The following is a 24,943-nucleotide window of genomic DNA, read 5'->3' on the forward strand; positions in this document are numbered from 1 at the left end:
CATCATGAAAATCCCTTTCCAAGGTTTACTCGGTGTGACTCACAGAGTCTCTCAGTGTGTTGAATCAGGGTTGTAGGACCATACCGGCATGTGGTGGAGCCCAATGTAGGGCAGGGCAGTGGTGAGGTGGAGTGAGGAAGGGCAAACAGATGCCAAGTCAAATAAAACAAAACTCTGGGCAGCGGCACAACCCCTGGCAGTCTGCTAGGCCTGGCAGAGAGTCACATAAACACACACACACACACTGTACAGTACACATACACGCTGTTTACACACAGCGTAGGCGGCACCCTAGACAGCGGGTGATCCTGCTCCCTCTCTGTTCACTCACCCAAAAAATTAAGAAAATCTGTCCACAGATGCTGAGTTTCAACCACAGTCACGCGAGAAGCTGTCCTCCCTTTTCAACCTGTAACAGCAGGAACTCTGACACAGCAGGTGCACACATGCATGCGCACACACACACACACACACACACACACACACACACACACACACACACACACACACCAAAACTGTACAAATTCTCAGCTGTGACAACGCTGCATGATAACTGAGCCTTTAACACAAGCACACACATGATATGGGTAGGGCTGCTCGGTCAAGGGTTATGTAGCTTAAAAAAAAAGTCCACATAAACACCCAAGAGATCATCACAGATTAGCTGCATCAAGCGTCAGTGAGGCTGTTTATGGCGTTCTGCTGGGTGGGGCCACACATCAAGCACTTGATCAGTCTCATTAGTAGAGGAGTGCCTGTTGGCCTTCTGGATGTTATGTAAAGAACCTGACTCTCTTTGTTGCTGCTTCATGGAAATCTCCATTCAAGCAGGAGTGTTTGGTTTGGATAAAGACTTGAGCTGTGTCTTTAAAGCAGAATGATTAGTGCAAGAGCTCGCTGGAAGTATTAATTATGGTCTGTGGTAAATAACAATGTGATTCTTGTGTTGATCCCTGCAGGGAAAAGTCTTTCGTCTTACCCTCATCCACAGGGCAATTCGAAGGTCATTTACAGAGCAGCATTTCTGGAACTACAGGGAGTCAGTGGCTAACACGATTTTCATGAGCACTTTTACCTTCATTTGATATCGACAGGAGACACGCAGACAGCAAAAGTGGGGAAAAAAAGAGAGCGGAATATTTAACATTTAACATTCGTCCCTTGAGTGTGTTCTCAATGGAAAATTGACTAAATTGAGTACACGTAAAACAGCCGTGCGCACACTAAATAGCACTTGATTTCCGAGTGTGCTGTTGATGAACACTCGGAAGACAGTCACACCTACACACACACCTACAAGACAGTCAAAGTTGCAAACAGTGGTCAGATAGCTCCGAAAAGATCCGATTACAAGTGAGCTGCTATTCTGTCCACCAGCTGGTAGCTATGTTTGAGCAGGTACAGCAGTTTTTTTAGAGCTTTTTCACCAAGCGGTGAGCGGTGAGAGTAAACCAAAAGCTGTGGGCCGTAAACCCAAAACAACGAGCTAAAACAAAATAACATGCGTACAGAACCCACAGTCAGGTGTTAAATCTATGTGTTTATCGAGACAAGCAACCTCTTTCATGTTTTATGCAGTGATTTAGTTCATTGTTAAAATAAACTAGTGATAAGCACAGCTTTAAGTATATTGATTTCTTGTACACTAACTGCAAAAACAGCACTATAAAGACAAGTATGCCGTATGGTATTGTGACACAAACAAGTTCATCAGAGTGGAAATAAGCCAAAACAGAGGCTTCAGCATTGCTCTTGTTCAGGCTAAACCTTTTTACAGAAAGAATCTGGAAAGTTAGTCTGTCAGAGTTAGTTAGTCTGCTAATGTTACCACTTTAGTGTTCTCTTTAGAGTACTGGCTAGATGATGTTCTTAACTAAAAGAAATACATTTAAATAAGTACTTAAATAAATACTTTTTTATGTAGACACACAAAAAATTACCTGAAATGGCCTTTATGATCGTTGTTTTTGTTAGATACAGAGAAACATCCAGATAAATAAGTGGCTCCAACCTGAGCAGCTGGTTGATTAATGGGTGCATTCAGAGACCTCAGACAGGTTCAGGAATGTGAGGAGAAAAAGATCTTGCTGGGAGCTCTGTGTAATTGTATACTTCTGGGCTGCTGGATTTGGACGAAAAAAAAAAAACAAAATACAAAAACCACACAATTGCCTGTAAAAACCAGCCAGGCAGTGGATTGAACATGTATGAGGGAAATAATTGTATTTTAATGCGTCTGAAGTTTGTAATGCAATTGTCATTATGCCAACTTTTCTGTTTTTATTTTTTATTATGTTTCAGCTGTTGTTGCCTTTTCTCACACACACAGACACACAGACACACCTTGCCCCAACATGCTTTTTCTTCAAGCTCAGTTGTTGTTCCTGGAAACAAGTGCAGGTCTGTGTTTCAAATACTGTGTACAGTATATTTCCATATGCTCCAAACCTCATATCAAGCCTGTAGCATTCAAAGTGACTGGCATGTTTAGACAGGTGGTGGTACAATCTACACCATCTTTTACAGTCTGACACCTGCAAGCTCATACTGTTCGTACTGAAGACACACACACACACACACACACACACACACACACACACACACACACACACACACACACACACACACACACACACACACACACACACACACACACACACACACACACACACACACACACACACACACACACACACACACACACACACACACACACACACAAAGAAACTGGCTTCAGATGTGCTGAAAGGATATGAAATGTATTTTAAAGTACAGAGTAATAGCATTAATCAATTAAAACACATGTGCAAGGAGAGTCAGGAGTAAAAGCAAAATGTCTTTACAGTGTAAATGAACAGATTTGTTGCCATCAGTGAAGTGCACAAGCACACAGTTAACACACATTTAGACACTCACATATAGACAGTCCAAGCTGCAGCTCAGGTTGAAGGATTTTCAGTGTGTTGAATACAGTAAATGACTCAAAGCTGACAGATTGTCTCAACAGCAGAGGTTTCCTATTTGAAGTTTCAGACACACAAGTGTGTTTTGCAGTAATTCAAAGTGATTGATTGGTGAAAGTCTGTACTTCCCCTCACTAGAAATGCACAGCTAGTGTTTTACAGTCTTCTGCTGAAACTGCATCTATTTCCCTTTCTACGCAGACGGACCGACCGAAGTGTATCAAAAGGTGAAAGAACAGGATGTGAAATGGACTGGATTTATTGTGTTACTCTTCCTGCGAGCTGCTGCTAACTAAATCTTTAAAATGCACAGGATCAGGAAACAAAAGTATGGAAGACTACAAATACGGAGGAGCAATCAAAAACAGTTCCCCTCTGACCTCTGAATATGAGCACCACTATCCAAGCTTATGTCATATTCAACTTTTATAATAGAAAACAAAACAGAAACACTTTGTCATGAAGTTTATTTCTTCACCCGTCCCTTCATCTCACTTCTTTTTAATCACGCTTCTCTCTCTTTTCTTTGGGAACATTTCATCTTTGTATTTCTTATCAAGTGTAAGCGCGATCAACATGTTCTTTGTTCGAGCGTATATTACATTAATAAGGACATTCTTTGGCTAGTTTAGCCTTGCTGCACCCAACACAGTTAAATAAACCCTGTTGCATAAAATGCGAGTGAAGTACAGGTGCAAATGTAACTGTTGTTTTTACAGTAGTGGCCCAGTGGGACAGTGCTATGTTTGGGGTTGTTGGTCAAATCACATCTTCGTTTATATTTTTTAGAGAGCGTGAAGAGGGATAACACTCAAGGGTGCCATTCTTTATTTTTCTCTTTTAACCTCATCCCCATTGTTGTTCTATTTGTATTCTTCTCCTCTTCATTTTAGGTCCAACTACCTCTGTATTTCTCTTTTTGTGAGAACATTTTGGAGCCGGGAGGAGGATAAAGATCGAGGTAGAGCGTCGTCTTTACTTCGACCTTCTCCTCCTGAGCTTTCGCAATGGGCTCCTCCTGCGGTCAACCTTACCATTTGGAAGATTATTAGGTGCAGCTATGAACCCTCTGGGAGAGCCAAAGGGTGGGGAAGGGTGCCCACAGTCCTGTTTGCCAGCGCCACCTTTTCTGCTGCAGTGACAGCGTGTCTTTCAGAAGGTGGGGGGAGTGTGTGTCCATCTGGGGGGGTGTGCATGCCGAGGCTCGTGAGGAGGTCCTGCAGATGTGCGACGGTGCTCACTAACTGCTTCTTCTCCTCTTCCAGGGCAGAAACCTGCTCCCTGAGCCGGCCCTCTGACTGACCCAGAGCCTCCACTCGACTCTCCAGGCTGCAGACGCGAGCATGTGACACCTGGGAGGGAGAGAGCAAAGGTCGAAATGAACAAAGTAAAAAAGATACCATGTCTGATGTATATATATGTGTGTGCGTCTGTGTGTACCCGCAGCTCCTCAAGCAGGTCGAGGTTCTGCTGTCGGAGGCTCTGATTGGTCCTCTCCAGCTGTGCCGCTCGCTGATGTTGATTGAGGGTCGGGGGCGTGTCCAGCAGCTCGTCCTGCAGCACGTGGTACTCCACCTCGTAGGCCTGGAGCTGCTTGGACACATCCATCTCACAAACCTGATGGACACAGACAGTTCTTTATCAATCATTACTCTCAAATGAACAAAACATTCTGGGTGTCGGATTGTAAATAGCAAACATTCACAGTGCACATGAGCTCAGAAAACCTTTTTTCTTGAGGTTTAAAGAAAATTGCTGGTTTACTACAACTTGGATCCTATTTTTGTAGTTTGGTCTTTATTTCTAAACGTTGTGATAACATTGTATGATAACATTGCACTCACCATAATAATTGCTGAGGTCTATGAACACCACATAGCTAAAATTAAGTCTGTCAGGCCCAGTAACACGAGTATCCAAACGACCAGGTTTTAAACGAGGAAAGGATTTGGGCAGATCCAAACAAGATTCATACCAACACGTCTCAGCTGCAAGACTTTGTCAGGGTTCTGGCTTTAAGCTGAAATGTGTTGTCAGCCAGGCCTCCGGGCTCAGAGTGCTTTGAATTTTTCCTTTTTGTTTGCAGATGATGCAGACAAGAGTTTTATTTTGGTTTAGTTGTTATCAAACACTTGATTTGGCCAACAGGAGTGCATCAGACATGTTCGTAATGATTACTTCTTGCACAACTACGGCAAATACAGAAGGCCATGGTGTTAATAACAGACAGGTAGCAATGATAAGCTACTAATATCAGTATTTGCCTTCATTTTCTCTGTGGCTTACAACTTGTAAAATCATCTATTTGCAGTCTCTTTCCTCCTTTAACTTCTTTATAGCAATGTCACTGTGCTCTCACATCTCAGCAATATAACTTTGTAGCTGCGATGTTATTGTTACCGATGGGTATAATGTACAAAAGCTTGTGTGCGACTTAACTTTCTTTTAAAGTGTTTTTCTTTTTTGTCACAAAATACACAGATTTAGCTGACTGTTGCTGTCTTGTAACTTCAAATTCCATAATACTGCGTGATAGTTAATAAACAACGGAGACATGTTTTGAACGAGAGGCACAAAACATCCTGTAAGCACACTCCCTTGTTCTTTTTTTTCTTTTCTTTTTGTGAAACTGTGAGTCACACCACAGCTAACATATAGACAACCTGATGTGAATGGCATTTGAGGGAAAGTACCAGCAAGCTAGAGCATGACTCAATACCCTCCTGCTATCTCGTGCAAATTCTACAGTCTAAACTATAGCACACCTTGATAACATCACTCTACATGTGTCTGACTCATCACAATCTCCTGTCAGCCCCTCCCATCTCAAGACAGCCAGAAACCTACGCTACTGTGCCACTTAATGCTAAATGTTCTATCTTGACAGCTGTTTACATGCGCCCGACATAAACAAATATTACACAACAGAGTCTTATCATGACTTTGGGATTTTTGGTTACTGGAGTCGTTGAACACGTGATCCTGATATGATTGACATACAGTAGTTTTACTGACGCATAAAACGGAGGTTAAATGACTGCACTGTTCTCTTCACTGTTATAAAGACACAGGGTGTGGTTCATGTTGATAGCATCTATTGCTCTAGCAGAATATCGTTCTCCATTTTCTCCTTTAGCCATAAAGCAATCATGGTGTCTCTCTATCACTGCTATCAGTTGTAAAATCAGATCCTCTGATGAAACACATCTGTTCAGTGAACTGACAGAAGTTCAATAGTTTGAGTACATTTAGTAACGCAATGACATCATGTATTTACACATGTTGGTTCTGATGTTTTCAACCAGTAGGCCAACGGTCCTTTCTTGCTTTTCCAGGATATTAAAATCAATTTGATGAAATTCTACTCAAACATTTTACCATCATTCCCAAATTTATAACAAATAAGATCAGTTCAATAAAATTCTAGATTAAATAATTGACGAGTCACTTTGTATCGTAGTCCCGTTAGGCAGTCCAGTATTTAAAGGGGTGGTTACACAGTACAGACAATGTCTTTTTCTAACCTGGTTGATGGTTTTCTCCATCTGCACCAGGCCCAGGTTGGGCAGCGTGGTCTTTATGAAGTCTACTATGGACTCCAGGCTCTCATGCTGCAGGATCAGAGGCTTGTGGCTCCCCAGCAGGCTCATGGCCACCTTAAAAATGACCTCTGACCCCTGCAGGAACAACATGTCTGACAGGATGTGGACAAAGAGGAGTTAGCGGTTACAGATTAAGACAGTGAACTAAATATGCATAAAAGAATGAGATAAGTGGTGTTTTTTGTTATGTAACGTTAAATAAATGACAGGTGCTCACAGCACAGTTTGACTGTGTCGATTAGCGATTTAAAGGCTTTTAAGTGATAGATGCTTTGATGTCAATAAAAAGGTTTAGCAAACATAAATATAGGCCACGGTGAACATGGAGAGGCGGAGTAGGTGTGTGTGCTTGTGTGTGTGCTTGTGAATGCAACAGGGTGGGGCAAGGGTTAGGCAGGACTACATTAGATCACAAAACAGATTAAGGAATGGGAGTGATGGTGTGGAGCCTGTTTGATATCAAAGACTTAACAGTGCTATGATGATGATGATGATGATGCCCTCCTTCTGTATCACAAGCAGACAGAAACACGCACACAAAGAAACACGCACACACACAAACATTGTTATGCTCAGATGAGCACAAGGAGCCAGTGAGTCTGGTTCAGACTGAGCACTGTATCAGAAATTAGGCATGAAAGCAGCGGTAAGGAAGGAATGAGGGAGAGAAAAATTAAGACATGAAAGAGGCACATACCAAGGGGCTGTGGTTGTGATGATATTTACACAAGAGATAAAAAGTCACTTCAGAGGAAATAGCAGCCGGTAACTGATATATAAAGACTTTATCTTAAAAGTGTCTGTGTGTACATGCCTCATTGTTAGAGACTTTATTACAAAGAGACGACTGTCTGAGTGTAAAAGAAATCATTAATAATCATTATCCTAAAACGTCATCTTATACTTCAACAGCACAAAGCCGCTCCCATCTTATTTGCTCCACTGCCAAACTTATTAGATGGCTTGTATGTACTTTACTTTACAACCCTCTATTTCCTCTTGTTCTGCCAAGTGCTTCAATCACAGTTTGCTAATTTTAATCCTGTTCCACCGCTTTCCTCCCCTCTTCTATCACTCTGGGTTCAACATCAACTTGGAAGTGAAGATAATCTAAACATTTCTATGGAACCATCCTGCGTCTGTCTGACATCTCTACAACCGATGTTTCCTCAGAAGAGGGAACGAAGTGGTGATCATGCAGAAGGGGGTGGTTCATGAGCGCAGATACACACGCAGCTCTCAAAGCTTACCGAACACTCTGGCCACGAATCCAAGGGGAAAGTGTGAGGCGAAGGCGGTGAGGAACCAGGGGGTGGCGTACAAGCTGGGCCCGATCTCCTGCTGCTCTAGGTGGCTGTAAAGATCCCTGTGGTAGTCGTGGAGCAGCCGTGACAGCTGGTACATCTGAATCTGTCATGGACAACACACCAGAGACTGTGTTTGCTGGTCTAACTGGCAGCATGTGAGTGTATGGGTGAAATTATGTCTTTATTGTTTCATACATGGTTTTAAACTTGGATTTGTTGCGCATTCAGCTTTTATGACACAGCTATGGAGCCTGTGCACGAAGCCATAGTGTGATGATGCACCTACTAAAAAACTTCAACTATATGTTGGTCCTACGGAGGCTGCTGAGATACCACATGGAGACCACACAAACTGTGATTGGTCAGTTTCTGATGCTGGTCGACATTAAAAACAGCATCAAGAGAGTAAACAAAAACCTAACCTATTCACTCCTTTTTAGTGAAACACATGTAGTGAGCTATCTCCACCCTCCACCCTATCTCAAACCTCTGCTCGGCAGGATCGACGGCATCTATCACAGCAAGTAAAAGAACGTAAACACGATGACTTCACACCTTTTCAATAAAGCAACTTCCTGTCACTGCTCTTCATCACAAAGTGAATGAAAGAATGCAAACACAATAACCATACATAATTCAAGCATGTTATGGTATAATCATGTACAGTACACTGATCTATTGTTGCAGTAGTTCTATCAAAGGGTGAAATCTGATGCTAAATTACAATTCGAAACCTTTGCTAGAGGTGTTTATGGCGGGAGTCCCATTAAAACCCTCCATCCAAGTATAAATGCAGCTAAATTCTCACGCAAACTTTTGTTAAAACATGGAAACGTAAGCTCATAATTCTGAGTAAAGAGTAAGATGAGACTTCAATATATATTATGTGAGATTAATACACTGATTGACAAATGGACATACAAAAAGATAGTGGCCTGCAGTCTTCTGTTTGATGAAAGTAGAACATGTGTGAAGTTGTGTCCGGCACTGACAGATCCTGTAAATATGTGTTTTACATGTGGGACAAGAAGACTCTGTGTGAGTGTGAGCGTATTTTACCTGCAGGATAATCATGTCAGGCCTGTACTGTTTGCGGAGCCCCACGTCATACATTAGAAATTTGAGCATGTTGAAGGCGTCCTCCTCCCCCATGTGTAACAGCAGCACTCCCGCAATGAAGGACAGGCCCTGGCAGTAGCCCACCTACAATAACAACAATAACAAAACCTGACGTCTACACGAGACAAGGTGGGGGAAAAAAAGCTTAAGCCTGAAAGACAGTTGACAGTCCTATTTAGTCCATACAGTGAGGGGGAGAGAGACACCCAAAGAGAAAGTGAAAGTGGAAGAAAGAACACTAAAAGAGTAATTCATTGATACCTCAGGGTCCAGAAGTGAGTAGGCTTTCAGTATATTATACAGGGACAGCTGTCCTGCCCCCAGCTGTGCTTGGAAATATGGATGGGTGGGAAAAGTGCGACCTGGGAAAGAAGAAAAGGGCGAGACGTGATCTACATTGCAAATCATCTGCACTGTTTGAAGTTTGATGTCTGAGATCAACCTCATATACATCTAAAACACACAGAACAGTTTTAATAGATTTGAATTACTTAGTTTAGTCTTTATCAGAATGATCCATAAAATGCCACAAAAAGGCTTTGGCTGTGTATCACGTGTCAGAACGGAGCATGAACTCTAAACTTCACACTTTGCTGTTCATGTTAAAAAGAGGAGCTCAGCACATGGGCTTGTGCCAACCCATTCCAAGTTGCCATGCTTACAAACATGTTTGTGAAGACATGCATACATGAATGCGCATACCCTTCTCCAGAGACTTAACATGTAATGGCGGATGGGACGCGTACCTTTCAAACATGACAACATAATGACCTGGGATTGCGAGCGAACATTCTTAACATGGACAGGCTCATAATTGGCAGGTGTGTGTGTTTTCAAACTGACGACTTCTTGACTTTCGGTGTATGACAGCGAGGCTTTTTAGAAGACAATGATGACAATGTGTGAGTGTGCGCGTGGGGAATGTGCTGTGGGGGGTTTATGTTTATGAACATAATGCCGCGGCTCCCTCCCCTGCCTGAAGGAAAGAGTGAGTTTATGTGTCTCTTCTGTGTGCTGAATGTAAGGTGTGGGAGTGCTGATCTTCACAACCCTTAATTCCCACCCTTCATCTTCTTGTATAGCTTGCTGTATGTTAACTCACTTAAACTGCACTTTTGCATGTTTACGTTAAGTAGACAGGTTTGAGTCATGAAGACTGTGTGTTTTTATCCAACAGAAAATTACACCTTCATATTGGGTTTGTGAGGAAACCATTGCTGTGCGTGCTGTTACCTCTGTCCCCACCCTATTTGATGCAGGGTGAATAACACGATAGTCAGATGAAAACAGACAAACAGCAAAGACGGAGGAGGTTAAGTGCTGCAGGGATAGATATGTGGGTGGATGTGTATATGCATGTATGTGGGTGTTAAATGGGTGGAGTGTAGGTACTCTGTGTGTGTGTGTGTGTGTGTGTGTGTGTGGGGTTTGGGTAGGATGTGTGAACATTTTGAGAGTGAAAGCGTTACTGACCTTAGCTGACCTATTACGGGAACCAAATTCAACCCTTTTTAAGACTTTTTAAGACTTGCAGCTTCCCTGTTTTTAAAATAAAGAGCATGTTGCTGGACATTGAATTTGTTTGGGCAGTGTAGGTGTGTGTGTGTGTGTGTGTGTGTGTGTGTATGAGAGAAACATAAACTGACACACTCACACATACAAAAGTGAGATGAAAATTGTATGCACGTGTATTTGTGAACAGGGTAAACTGTACTTTCATTTACGTTCTTCCCACACAGCAGAATATCTTCAAAATTAAGCATCTAAAATGTGTGTGCAAGTGAATGTGAATATTTCCTGTGTGTGTGTGTGTGTGTGTGTGTGTGTGTGTGTGTGTGAATTACCCAGATCTATGAGGATGGCGTGTTGCTGCGTGGTGAGCTGTTTCAGCAGCTCCTTGTATGGACTGTGATTATTGGGAGGTCGAGAGGGGACAGTCTGCCTGAGCAGGTACTGTTCAGAGAGGAACTTCCAGATCTCGCCTCGATGCTGCCTTGGAACACCTGACGGAGATTAAAGAGAATGAGTGTGGAGGATGGTGAGGTGGGGTGATGCCAAAGTGGTATGACATGTTAACCTGCTCCAACTGGCTGTTCAAGTGCAAATCATGCCTGTAATATGCAAATCATAAGGAGGTCTGACACGGGACTTGAAAATTTAATGAATCTCAGAGGGCTGAGCAGATCAAAGGAGAAAATAATACCTCCCGTCAAACCAGTAAATAGTTTGACAGAGTGACAGACAGTAAGCAGTTTGTTAGCCCACTGACAAATGTTGAGGGGAAATTGTGTTTATTTTCCCTTGAGGGTGGAGTTTTACGTATCTGTAGGCAAATATTCTAAATGCACCAGCTAAGCAAGTGAACGTAGCATTTAGGATGTTTGACCACAAATATTTGTGAATCCTTAATCCTTTAAGTAAAAATTACTGACTTGTTCACCTCTTAGATTACAAATGGTGGGGTAGAGCAGTACTTACTACTTAATGTAGTAAATTAAGCATTTTTAATGTTTATACATCCTGGTCTAAGTTCCGCTGAGAGCAATGCCAAGGAACGCCCTGTTCTCACTCATTCACACCTGAAAGCTGCGCAGCACAACCACAGTCTGTGATCTGCTGGTCGCTAAGCAGTGGAGTCTTAAAGCAAAATGTTAACATTTTGGGAAATGCACTTATTGGCCATTTGTTGGCGAGTTAGATGAGAGGATTGATGCCATTCTCCTGTCTGTACAATAAATATATGTCTACAGACACTGGGAGTAAAGATGTCAAAGGCAAATACACACTGACTTCACAGACTTGTGCACAAATGGAGAATTAAAAACGTTCTTTTTACTCTATTGTGCAAAAGGAGCCAAGCTGATGATAAGGATACAGTTACAATACATGTTTTCAGTTTTGGAGCTTTATACATTAAGCTTTGGTCAATATTTGGTAATACCTGGTGATTTCGAAAAAGAACAAACATTTCCAAAAAGCACTGTATGTATTCGTGGAGCCAAATATGTACCTTGTGCAACAGCGGCATGTATGGTCTCTGTGTCAAATTTGACCTTTGCCCTCCCAGGAGTTCCCAGCATCTTCTCCCAGACCAGAGTGACCTCCTTCAGGCATGGAGTGATTTCCTCGTAGTCCAGCTTCAGACGCTTGTTCTGCAGGTCGCTCTCAGAGGCTGCACACAGACAATACACGTCATTGATGTCACCATCCTTGATTCCTCTGTCTTGGTCCTGTGGCATGTGTTTGTTGCAGGTCCTTGGTCAGGTGGAGCTGAAATACCATCTCTCTAGCTGAGAGTGCAGCTATTTAAGCCCACCGGACCACATGCCAGGGTGCTGCTGTCTTCACAAAGCACCAAGCCCTGTATTTTTCATGCTGTCCTTTTGGTTGGATTTTGAAATGACACATCACATCAGCTACTGCACTAATGTGCTTCCACAGATTAGTGATGACAGACTTCAGCAGTCTCTTTGTTGTGGCAAGCTAGCTGAGGTCAGAAGAAGAAATTAAAACAGTTACATGATATGAAACTTTCACTTTTAGAGAAAGAAGATTTTTTAACAGAACAGGCCAAATGCAACACTTTTTTACACATCCAGCAGGTATGACTTATCATTACATTATCATTCATTTGGAGTCATGTTTTTGACCACCTGATGGACCTTTTTTGTCTCCACTAACTCCTGAAGGACATTTCTGGCTCTTTAGCTGCTAAATGCTCCACAAATGTTTTAGCAGCTCTGTGCCTGAACCTCTACAACATCCTGTGGCTGGAATTCACAGTGCATCAATGAGCTGGAATACAATGTCCAGCTATATGACATGTCACATCCCAGTCTTTAGTACATACAATCATACTGTAATTTGGAGATTTGAATATGACCAACTGTCAAAGAGTAAATCAACAACACCTTTGCACAGGTTGACTTATCATTACAATTAGTATTATTACACATCCCCCTGTTGCATTATCAAATCAGTGGGGGAGCAGTAACCCTGGATATAACATGGATTAACAGCCTATTAACTAACCAGAAAGATGCAAACTGTGAATTCCGTTGCAACATGTTGACACCAGTGATCAAAGAAGGTGAAGGCACACCCAGCGCCCCTCATCTGTTCCTCTCTTTTTGACAACACCCTTCCTCTCTCCCTCCCCTGATCTCTTCACCCACGGCCCTTCTCTTCTTCTCTTTCTCTTTTCTGCCAATACTCAAATCTTTTCTCCTCATTCGATCCCACATTTGTCTCGTCCGTCAGCCACACTCTCCACTCTCCGTTTTCTCCCTCCCTCCCCTTGTGGACGTCCCCACCCTTTCCGCTCATGTGTGGTGTCCACCCAGTGACCAGCTGGGGAGAGTGACATCATCGTTACAGGACAGGAAAGAGACAGAAGGCCTCTTCCCGCTCCAACCTGCACTGACGACTTCCTGGAAACGGAGGGGAAATAAGGCATGTAGCCCTAAGGGGGGATTAAGCTGAGTGTATTTGCATCAGATATTATGAATAAATTCTTGGCACAACTTGGCACAAGACAAATTGAGAACATCTTAAGAGGTCTGAATACTTTTTATGAAGTGCTGTATATCATGGCCTCAGCAATCAAAGACAGAAAAGTGGCGGGGGTGACCTGGAATGCGTGTTTCTGGATAATAGAGAGAGAAAACTTGGCCGGAGCACTGGATGACACACCCAGAGTAAGAATAGATGCTGTTGGAGAGGCCGTGGCTCTGCTGCCTGTCTTATCAGCTGTCTGGAGCAGGCAATGTCTGGTCCATCAGGACTCGCTCATTGGCTGCAGCCCAGAGAGCCCTCAGTCTCTCCACTCTCCGACCTCTCCTCGTCTCCCGCTCTCCATTTCTATCCCTTTCTGTCGCCGGAACACTCCACCCATGATAACACACAACAAGATAGGGTACCCCACCCTGGAGCTGACAAAAATACACACACATTGATGGAGGCGCACGCACGCACATACACACACACTTTCACAGTTGACCCATAAAACCAGGCAGCAGTGAGAGAGATAAACAGAAAGAATGGAGGACAGGGAATTGAGCTCCACCCAGACAAATAACGGACAGAAAGGTGGAGCGCACCCTGTGGGAGGAATAAAATACAATTAAACTATCGACTTTCGAAAGAAAGCCATGACACGCTGTAGATGTGCGTTTTGTTGCATATCCTGCCAGTGAAGGGACACTAACCCTAATAATATGAGGTCACTGCCCGGACTTGTTTTTCTTGCATCAGTATTGACCCACATTTTCTCCATCCACGCTCTGCTGTTCAAGCAATGATTTCTACCTGTGAGATGGATGAATTGTTGCGTGTGTGAATTAATGGTTTGTATACAGTACAGGTAGTTAGGCGTGGCACATAGTTAGGTGTGTGCTGATACGTGCCAACTGGGTCAGGAAAGAGGTGGAGCACTTAGCACACCTGTAGTTATGCCTACCAGCTAACACAAACACACATGCACAATTATATATTATATAACCTGTTAATTTGTGGCAGGTCTAAACATTTGAAGAGATAAAAACAAGTGTGCGCTGGATTACCTGAATTACCTACTGTGTGTGTGTGTGTGTGTGTGTGTGTACATCTGAAAAGGCATGTTGCCACTGATATACTAAAGAGGTGCTTGTTTGTATTGCTCGTCAGCTTCTAGAAAAACACACTCATCATGGAATTCAACAGCATTACCCAGTGAGTGATGCCAGTGATATGCCAATGCAGCTGTTCTTGTTGTCATGCAAATGGGCAACAAATCCAGTGCAACTTCGCAGGACCAGATAGCAATAAAATACTCTGTAACTCCATAACATCACTGAAAGTGGATGATATACTGAATGTGACAGTGCAAGAATATATTCAAGTCTTCAGTTCAATTTAAAAGGTTACAGTTTAAGTGGCTGTTAAATGTATGATGGGATGGTCACTTTCACTGCAACACAGTGCACAGCAGTGTTAGTGTTACTGCTAATTACATGAATAAGAGGGATTATACTGCTCATTGTGGTGAAGCAGTTGAACATGTGAATAGATAGCAAAAATGCAGGCACCCTCTGTGTGTGTGTGTGTGCGTGTGTGTGTGTGTTTTAATCCCCCTCTATCCATCCAACTCACCCTGTAGTTTCTGGTTCTCCCTCTCCATCCTCTGCAGCAGGATCTGCTGCAGGATGGCCTTCCTCCAGAGCTCCCTCAGCTCCTCTTTGCTCCTTTTCGTCCTCTCCTCAGGCACCACCTTTATGGACGAGTCCCCGCTTCCTCCCACCTGGCCCACACATACTCGACTCCCCTCTAGACAGGGATCCCCCTGCTCTGAAAGACAAGTCAGATTATGTTACATTAAATCATGACAAATTACATTTATTGTCCATGGCAGCAGCAAATCAGAGAATACAGCAATGAATAAGCATGTGATTAACATATGGTTACATTATTAAGTTTATTCATAGTATTTGTGAGCACGTTTTATGAATCAGCAGCACTTGCTAGGAGAAAGGAAAATTAAATGTGGGGAAACATGATATGAAATCATAAATTAAAATAAAGAAATAAATAAATTAGTATTCTCATTTTCTATATTGTCTTTTTATGTGATCTTTTTTGTCTAAATTACACAAACAAAGAGACCTTTGCCGATTGAACTACACTCAAAAAAACCAAAGTCCTTTAAATACACAACAATCCCCAAAACACTCATGCAAAATAAAAATACAAATGCTAAACATAGATATATTTGACAGAGTCAAGTGCAACGCACACACAGTAAAAAAATGTGTTTGTGTGACTCCACCCCAAAGTACAGGGTGGATCCCAAACCTCAAAATACCCTGTGTTGTTTAGAGGAAGAACATAACAACTATCCAGATAGCACTTGCTTCTTTTTCAGTTCGTAGGAATATCACGATTCAGTTTGATCACTCGCGCACGCGCGCGCACGCACACACACACACACACAAACGCATACCTTAGCTTGGCTTAGGTATGTAAATATGATGCTTATCTTTCCAAAGACTCTTCTGAGGAAATATGTAAGATAATTCACCCACTCAATACTGCCACAGATACATTGATAAGCCCACTGTATGACAATGTATTCTTTGTGCCAGATGAGGGTAACATTAGTGTACTTCTTTGTGTCTGTGTCGGGGAACCTTTCCAAGACATGCTGAAACTAGCAGTCACTATACAAACAAATGGCTCTTAAGTTTTAAGAAACACAGACTGGCAGACACTCACAGAGGTGACGAACCCTCTTAAGAGAGTTATGTATTTGTTAGACAAACACAGACTGCTACACTGCTTCAACAGAACACTGCAGGAGAGTTAGCGTTTAGGTGTCAAAAATGCACGCACGCACGCACGCACACACACAGAAACCTATCCTGCGATCCTTGTGGGGGCTCTTCAATGACTACAATAAATCCCCATCAATTCCCTAGCTCATTAACCCAACACCTTAACCAGAGCTACCATACCGTACACACCCAATCTTAACACTAAAACCAAGTCTTAACAGCAAAATAACCACAGGCTTACACACACACACAATCATGCACAAAGTGGCACGATCCACTCCCTGAGCAAACACATACACACACATACAACATGCAAAGTGGGTCAACAAGGCTGGCGCTTTCCTCTGGCGCTGTCTATGTGTGGACTGTCAACATGACCTTGAGACACCAGCGCCCCATACCAACACACACACACACACACACACACACACACACACACACACACACACACACACGCACACGCACACGCACACGCACACGCACACACGCGCGCACGAACATACAGGACACACCCATGACCTCATGTATAACACACATAACTACACACCCAACTCAACAACTTAGCACTGCATTCAGCCAGCACAAAGCCCATCACACTGACCTGCTAAAACGACTGTTTTTCCTTTACTTCTCGGCAGTTCACTGTCAAAATAAATTTCAGGTGTCGATTTCATAAATGTTGAGGCGAAACGTAGTGCACACTAACGGGCCTAAACCTGGCTAATCCCTTATGAGCAGCATGTTCAGTGGGAAGATGGATAAAAAGGTCACATTAGTCCACTTTCCTGTTCCATTTATTAGACCCAAATGCACTCAAGAGGAGTGTGCAAAGAAGTGAACAAATAAACAGAAATGCCTTTCAGTGTAATATCATACATAAAAAACAACACCACCTTTATGAGGGTTACATGCTCAGTTGTTGTTGTTGAGATCAGAGAGGTGTTAATCAAACTGTATGAAAATGTTTGTGGCTGCAGTGTGTTGGTAATTTGGTAATTTTAAACTTTGGCACCGCCCTGTGGTAGAATAATAAAGACACGGTGGCAGACAGCAGTGCGTGGCTTTCTACACACAGAGGTTAATATGGAAAATGAAAAATACTGTTACTGTTAAGTGCCTTTCAGTCAGTGTTAGGGGTCTAGCATTGACCACTCCTCTTGTGGTTAAACTTGGTTGTCAAGAGGACTTTATCATTTACTGTTGCATTTATACGTGTAATTCAATCTAGTAAGTTAGTTTTTCTGATGCTGTGTGTTTTGTTATTTCACTCACTACACTGGACAAAGTCACACTTAAAATGGATGCTACACAAGTTTTGCAAAAGCCGCTAAATTGGCAATATAAAAGAAAAAAAAAATCACAACATTGATGACAACACAGGTACCTGTGTTCACCTATTTCATCAATGACATGAGAAACTTTGACATTTGTGATCGTGGTCTGGAATCAACACAGTTTCAGTACAATGATATCAATATCATGAGCTTTATAATTGTGGTGTTTATTACAGACCTATTGTACCCAACAGCATTATACTGTAAAGAGCTTCTATTACTTAACTGCAATGACTCATATTGAAGAATGTCTGACTGTTGTTGTTCCTTTGTCTAAAATGGTAAATGATTCTGTTTTCTGAAAGACTAGAGAGCAAAAGTGACAAACATCCATAGACGCCACCGTTTTTAAAAAAAATCTGTTTTTAGAGAAAATGGACTCTACTGAAGAAAAAAACAGTACATTAACACATCTCTTTCAACATAAACTATAAACACCAGTATAATAAGTGTGTAAAAAAGAAACAATTTCTTTTGTTAACTTACAGGTAAAGTGTATGAACACGTTTTATAAGAGCATATATGCACCATGTAGTTCCCTTTAGGAGGTTAACTGTGTTTGTTCCTCTTGCAGGCATTATAGTGTGAACCAGCCCAACAATCTCAACTGTCAACACTTATTCTGTCACACACACGGTACATATAATTATCAAATGGCAGGATCTCAAGACATGCAAGCACATGCATGCTTCCCTTCCAACATCCACACACACTTTTTGTGTGGACATGATCTCAGACAGGTGATTGATATTTCAAAGGTATCTGAGGTTAAAGCAATATTTCAGTTAATGTAGAACACTGTTTTCCATTTGTATCGGTCACACCTCTAAAATATTTGACTGGGATGTCAATCTCCACAAAGACCAACTTTGATTATTTTAATTCGCCAAAGGCATTCAAGCTTATTTTAAAGCTTTTCAGTGTGTTTTCACTCAAAAATCCAAACCAAAATTGCTTGAATTAACATGAGTATCAGTACATTAAAACTTGGTAAAAAAAAAAAAAAGAAAGAAAAGAGATAGAGGCAGAGTGGAAATTTATCACCAACCAATTTGGTAAAATATTAATGTTGCTGATTTCCAAACGTAAAATAATGATTTACTATTGAGTGGCTGGTGAATTTGAACATTTATAGGTCATTGGTTGGTAGACATTCACATTTTAAAATGTTAATTTCCAACCCTGCCAGGAGGCAAGTTCACATTAATTCAAGTCAATTCAACTTCACTTAGACCTCTGGTAAAGTGATATATTCTCATTCCCTTCCGCACTTTTAAAAAAAAAAAAAAATCCTACGACATGTACCATCACGTTAAATGAGAGACTGACACAGAGCGGAAGGGCTTTGTCACTGCACCACTATCTACACGGGGGACCTAGTATGAATGTTTTTAATAACAGCACAGGAGAGGAAGCACGTGTGAGGCGTCTTGCTCATGTTCTTCTTCTGGTAGGATATTAAGTGTGCTTGTATGTATAAGAGCTTGTGTGTTTACACAAGCGTCTTGATCTGGAATTGCCTTCTTCCTTAGAATAATACGTTGACGCTTACAACTGGAGCATGCAGTTCTAATTCTAGTGTCATGATCTCGCCTGCCAAAGCTCTTTCATGCACATAGACATGCTTACATTCCCCAAGTGCACAAAGCAGGTATTTTTCTTATTTTGGCAAGTAATCTAAAACAGACAAGCCAACTCAGTGAGATGAAATAATATCAGAGAACGCTGTATCAAACTCTCCTACATGCACATTCCTATGCAGTATCATCTCTAAGTCGAAAACATGATAGCAGTGTTTCACCCTCGTAGCAAGATAACAGCTTTTTCTTCCCTAATTAGCTGGAAAAATGTTTACATTGTTATGCAATACCTCCATTCTCTCCATAAGTTAAAAATAATATGGAAATTTCATGATTGCAGCTGCTTATTTTAGTGCAGCAAATATCATGATCTACAATATGCAAGTACAAAGGAAATACTACTAATATATAGTATGTGGTGTATAGAGATCAAATTTGTAAACTAATAGACCCAATTTATATCAACTGGAAATTAACACACTTGCTGCGTTTTTTACTTAAAGTTTGAAGCATCCTTTGCAAGCTATAGTCCTATGTTACCTATCTCAGTTTTGCTACTGTTATGTTGTTCTGTTCTGAAAAGCAGAGGTAGTATCTTTTCCTATAAATATATTTCACTATGATCGCAGGGTGAAAACAAACCTTGAAAATCTCATGCTTTATGTTACGCAGTGAGAAGCTCTCTCTTCTGTGTGACTAGCAACTGTATGGTTACATGTGCTTTTCTGTCATCTTGTAGACATGGAGCCATGTGACTCCATTGTGAACATGGACAAACTCAAACAACCAAGTGTGCACGTGTTGAACCAAGATGTTCTCTCTAATGTGCTCTACGTTTTGTTAATCATATGCAAGTGTTTGTGTATCTAAATTATGTGGCAACACGACAGTGTTCTTGGACAAATTGTAAAATACACTATGAAGACTGAGTAACCAGTTTTAATCAAAGTAGACTGTTAGACTGTTTCTTTGTAACTGACCGAGCTACCAGATCCTTGATCATTGGGCCTCTATTTTGACTTGTCTCAAAAAGAACAGAGAGGGCAGTGGGCCAGTGGAGCAGCATATTGGCCTTTAGACTTTGTTCAGGACTAATCAGTAAGACAGTGACACGACATGGATCACTGATTAGTCCTTGCTAGGAACCTTGTACTGGGTTAAATCAATTCAGAACTTATCCACTCTTACCATTTGTGTCTGTGCTCTTCTGAGGTGTAGCGACCCGTAGGAAGATCTGCTGCCTCCATGAGTGACGGTGGCTGCGCAACGGACTTTCTCCTACCCCACATGATGCGCTTGGTGTGGACAGAGCTGCTACGTCACTGAAACACAAACAAGCACACGCACACACACACACACACACACACACACACACACACACACACACACACACACACACACACACACACACACACACACACACACACACACAATAATGGTTAGATGATATGCCCAGATAAACATTCAGTAGGTAGTAGTTTATACTATACACAGTACTGTATACACACAAACGCACATTCATATACAGTTTATATAATCAAACAAGAGAGACATAAAATCAGTTAAAGGAATCTAATAAACAAAGAGCAAAGATTATGACTATGCTGTCCACAGTAACATGGATGTGGTTATTTTGTGTACATGTGTGTGTACCTGCTCTTTGGCTCAGGACAATCATTCTCTTGGACAGGGGCCAGAAATTGAAATTTCAGAAAATTAGGGACAGAGGAGGAGGAATGGAGACGGGCACGCAGACCACCCAGTGGACTGAGATGGAGAGATGGGAGTGAAAAAAAGGAGGCAGAAAACAGATGAAAAGTGAAACTAAGGCTCCATTTACACAGAGAGACACACATGGCATATAAGAAATGCCCTGTACGCCACTGATTTCAGTGGAAAGTGTGACTGCTGCTATGTGGCTTTGCTTTTTGTTGCAAAGTGCTGAAGTAAAAAAAAGTTGAAAATACTTCTGCTTTTGAAACTAAGCAGGTCAGATCACCTTTCAAACTGTCAACTAAAGAGTAACATGCTTAGCATTTCTCTGTCTGAACGGGGCCTTACATAATAACATGGAAACCAAGAAGGTTTGAACAATAAGGGCACATAACACCGAGAAACTGCATGAGTTGAACTGAAAACCAATGCAGGTTTCTCACCCTCTTTTATTGAGCCGGGCTCCAGTAGAAGGTGAGGAAGGATGATGAGGGAGGGGAGGAGAGGAAGATGAAGAGCAGGGAGGAACAGGAGGAAGAGTGGAGTCAGTTGGGGCATGTCTGAGAAACAGTGAAAATACACGAAGAGAGAGCAAAGACAAAGCACAGAAAGTCACTGAAAAGTATAAACAGAAAAAAGGAAGAGAAAAGCAGGGAAAATGAAAGACAACATTTTTTGAAAGTAAAGCCGGGATATAAAATCTACATGATGCCTGTGTTTATTTGACTCTTTTGCCTGTGCGAAATCAAAAGAGTACATTTATATATAGTAACCCTCTTGAACTGCTGACCTTAAGCAGCGATGAGGAGCAGAAATTTGTAGCTGACTCAAGTGACACCCCTCTGAAGACAAAAGGGTTTATACAACTTTTTTTCTCTACATGTGCAGTCGTACTCCCCAACATCTGTAAACAGACTTTGATGTTCGAAATCAGTGAAGTTCATCTTAAACCACTGCATCGCCCTATCCACATTACGCTAACTACATTTTCTCTCTAATAATCAAAAACATCATAACGTTTGATTTTGTGAGTATCACCAAGCTCAACTACATGTCAAGTGGCAGAATTTATTTCAAGAATGGGGGAAACAAAGTTGAAACCCAAGACTTTCAAAGATTGAGCATCACTTTTGTTACTGAGCTACATCATGCATCATGCTGGACGTGTACTCTGATATGTAAGTCTTTATAGCTGATCTACAGTGTCGTGTTTCCCTTTGACACAGATACCATTGGCATCATGGAGTAAACCTGTGTATGACACACTCTACTAAACATGCATTCAGCCACCCATGATATGCAGCCACAGACTTATCCCTGATCGTTACCATTTGTAGAGACCTGTGGGACTTGCCAGTGTAGTCCCACACTCATCATTAAACCACATAATTACACAGATAAAAGTATAGTATAACCACAATACAGACTCCACTCCCTCTCTCTGCCACACGCTTTCTCTCGCTTTCCCAATTTTGTTCTTGCATTTCTTTCGCCCCTCTTTGTCATTAAGCTCTAATGGAACTGATCCCAACCATAAAATGCAAGTTTACCAAAGCAAGCTTGTCTGTGACCTGAAATGAAAGATGTTTGTGAGATAGTCTACTTCAATCTACTCAGATAAACCAGACTCAGGTTTGACCGTCTTCACTGTGTCCTCAGGAACATAAAACTACATTCTTTACTTGTTGACTCGATACATGTTACACAGCAAGGTGGAAAACGTCATAAAGTTTGTGATATCAGGCAACATATTAACTTGAAAGTCAACCGCTACCCAAATTTCACGTGTATTGCAAACACACTGCAAACAATCTCTCTCTTTTTGCTCGTGATTAATATGCGACATGTTGTAATATGTAACATTGCATTTCTGCATCTCATCGTACTGAATGACAAAGCAATATCACATTTTTTTTATCTTATATACCATATATTTTATGGTTTGTGTCCTCACAATGCACACATACATGTCCATATGTACAAACACACACACAAACAGGCAGAGACACACACACGCACACGCTCTCCTTACTTGCTCTGGTGTGGAGTGTCGGTGCTGACGGAGTAGTGTCGTACGAGCTTGGGCTTTGTAGCTGCAGTGGGGTCCTGCGGTGTGTAAGTTAGTGTGTGAACCGGTGAGTACTCTGCTGAGGAAGGGGTGGGAGGGTGGCTGAAGGTGCTGGCTCGTCGGCGGAAGCCCTGCGGCTGGGCTTCACCGGAAGAGGAGGGAGACAGATGGAGAGAGGAGTCAAGGCGCTTCAGGTCTCCTGTGGAGTTGTGGCACCTGAAGATGATGAGGAGAGTACGTGAGGAGAAAAACATGGCATTTACACAATATTGAGACATCCTATACAGCTTTATGTAATCAAAGGCATAAAAAATTGAGATGAATTGAATTTGTCACATACACTATTTAGGTTTTTATAATTCATAGGAAGACCAAGAAAGTTTGGGATAATTTCAGTATACTTTAACTGTAGATTATGTTCTGTTTCACACATTTTTTTGGTTTGGCTTTTCTGGTTTTGCAAACGACAGCATATTAGCTAAAATGCCATTTCTAATTTAAAAAGTACAGATATTGGTCATAATGAATGTCAGAGGAGTTTGTCAGAGTGGTAGAATTGTCACATTGGATGTTTTAGTAAAATGAAAACAACTCAAGTGGATGGTGAGTGGAATTGTTGCTTTTTCAATAAAATTAAACAATCCTGCAATTATAGGTATACACAAAGGACGCTCTGTCCCCAAACTCCCTCCATGACCAATCCCTCCAGAAGAGGATGTTGAACATACTGAAGATACCAGGTTTCCCCCCCGACCAAACTAGGCTAACTTTATCTTTAACTACACTCCCCTCCAAAAGTATTGGAACAGTGAGGTCAATTCCTTTATTTTTGTTGTAGACTGAAAACATTTGGGTTTGGCATCAAAAGTTGAATACGAGACAAGAGATCAACATTTCAGCTTTTATTTCCAGGTATTTACATCTGGATCTGATACACAACTTAAAAGATAGCATTATTTGTAATGGAACACCACATTTTTAGGTGAGCAAAAGTACTGGAACAGATAGACTTCAAATAGATTAAAGTGAAGAAGACTTAATATTTAGTTGCAAATCCTTTTCTTGCAATAACTGCATCAAGCCTGTGACCCACTGACATCACCAAACCTTTGCATTCTTCTTTTGTGATGCTTTTCCAGGCTTTCACCACAGCCTCTTTGAGTTGTGGTTTGTTTTGGTGGGTTTCTCCCTTCAGTCTGCTCTTTCGCAGGTAAAATGCATGCTCTATAGGGTTTAAGTCTGGAGATTGACTTGGCCAGGATCTCCCAATCAGTTTGGTTGCATCTTTCTTTAAATTGGCAGACAAAATGTTTCTGTAGACTTCTGAGTTCATTTTGCTGCTGCCATCATGTGTTACATCATCAATGAAGATGAATGAGCCCATCCCAGAAGAAGCCATGCAAGCCCAAGCCATGACATTACCTCCACTGTGTTTCACAGATGAGCTTGTATGTTTGGGATCATGAGCAGATCCTCTCTTTCTCCAAACTTTAGCCTTTCCATCACTTTGGTAAAGGTTCATCTCTGTCTCATAAGTCCATAAAACCTTGTCCCAGAATTTTTGAGGCTCGTCTCTGTACTTTTTGGCAAATTCCAGCCTGGCCTTCCTATTCTTCTTGCTAATGAGTGGTTTGCTTCTTCTGGTGTAGCCTCTGTACTTTTGTTCATGAAGTCTTCTGCGAACAGTAGATCGTGATACCTTCACTCCTGCTCTCTGGAGGTATTTGCTGACAGTTGTTTTAGGGTCTTTCTTTACAGCTCTCACAATGTCTCTGTCAATGTTTGTGCAATGACTCCGATTGATTTTCCATCTTCTCTCAGCTTCACAATTGCTTGTTTTTCCACGCATAGACAACTGTCTGGTTTTCTTGTTGGTTACATCTCTAACTATAAATGCAGTCTGCACAGGTAAAACCCTAATCTGAAACTGAACGTAGACATTCAGCGCTA

At 41.7% G+C, this 24,943-nt stretch overlaps 1 protein-coding gene across 1 annotated transcript in view; it reads right to left on the reverse strand.

The window, feature by feature from the left end:
• Window positions 1-2,732: 2,732 nt before the first annotated feature.
• tbc1d1 (TBC1 (tre-2/USP6, BUB2, cdc16) domain family, member 1) overlaps window positions 2,733-24,943 on the reverse strand; it is a 45,144-nt gene continuing 22,933 nt past the window's right edge. Inside the window, exons 11-23 of the mRNA XM_070856371.1 lie at window positions 22,958-23,209; window positions 21,369-21,485; window positions 20,866-20,979; window positions 20,401-20,534; window positions 15,121-15,315; window positions 12,002-12,163; window positions 10,836-10,994; window positions 9,253-9,353; window positions 8,932-9,075; window positions 7,816-7,975; window positions 6,488-6,657; window positions 4,404-4,580; window positions 2,733-4,315 (exon numbers count right to left, since the gene is read on the reverse strand). Of these exons, the coding sequence (XP_070712472.1) occupies window positions 4,022-4,315; window positions 4,404-4,580; window positions 6,488-6,657; window positions 7,816-7,975; window positions 8,932-9,075; window positions 9,253-9,353; window positions 10,836-10,994; window positions 12,002-12,163; window positions 15,121-15,315; window positions 20,401-20,534; window positions 20,866-20,979; window positions 21,369-21,485; window positions 22,958-23,209 (2,179 nt within the window). The 3' untranslated portion in view covers window positions 2,733-4,021. The remainder of the gene's footprint in view (window positions 4,316-4,403; window positions 4,581-6,487; window positions 6,658-7,815; window positions 7,976-8,931; window positions 9,076-9,252; window positions 9,354-10,835; window positions 10,995-12,001; window positions 12,164-15,120; window positions 15,316-20,400; window positions 20,535-20,865; window positions 20,980-21,368; window positions 21,486-22,957; window positions 23,210-24,943) is intronic.

This window comes from Pempheris klunzingeri, chromosome 3 (assembly GCF_042242105.1).
Source record: "Pempheris klunzingeri isolate RE-2024b chromosome 3, fPemKlu1.hap1, whole genome shotgun sequence".
Classification (NCBI taxonomy): domain Eukaryota; kingdom Metazoa; phylum Chordata; class Actinopteri; order Acropomatiformes; family Pempheridae; genus Pempheris; species Pempheris klunzingeri.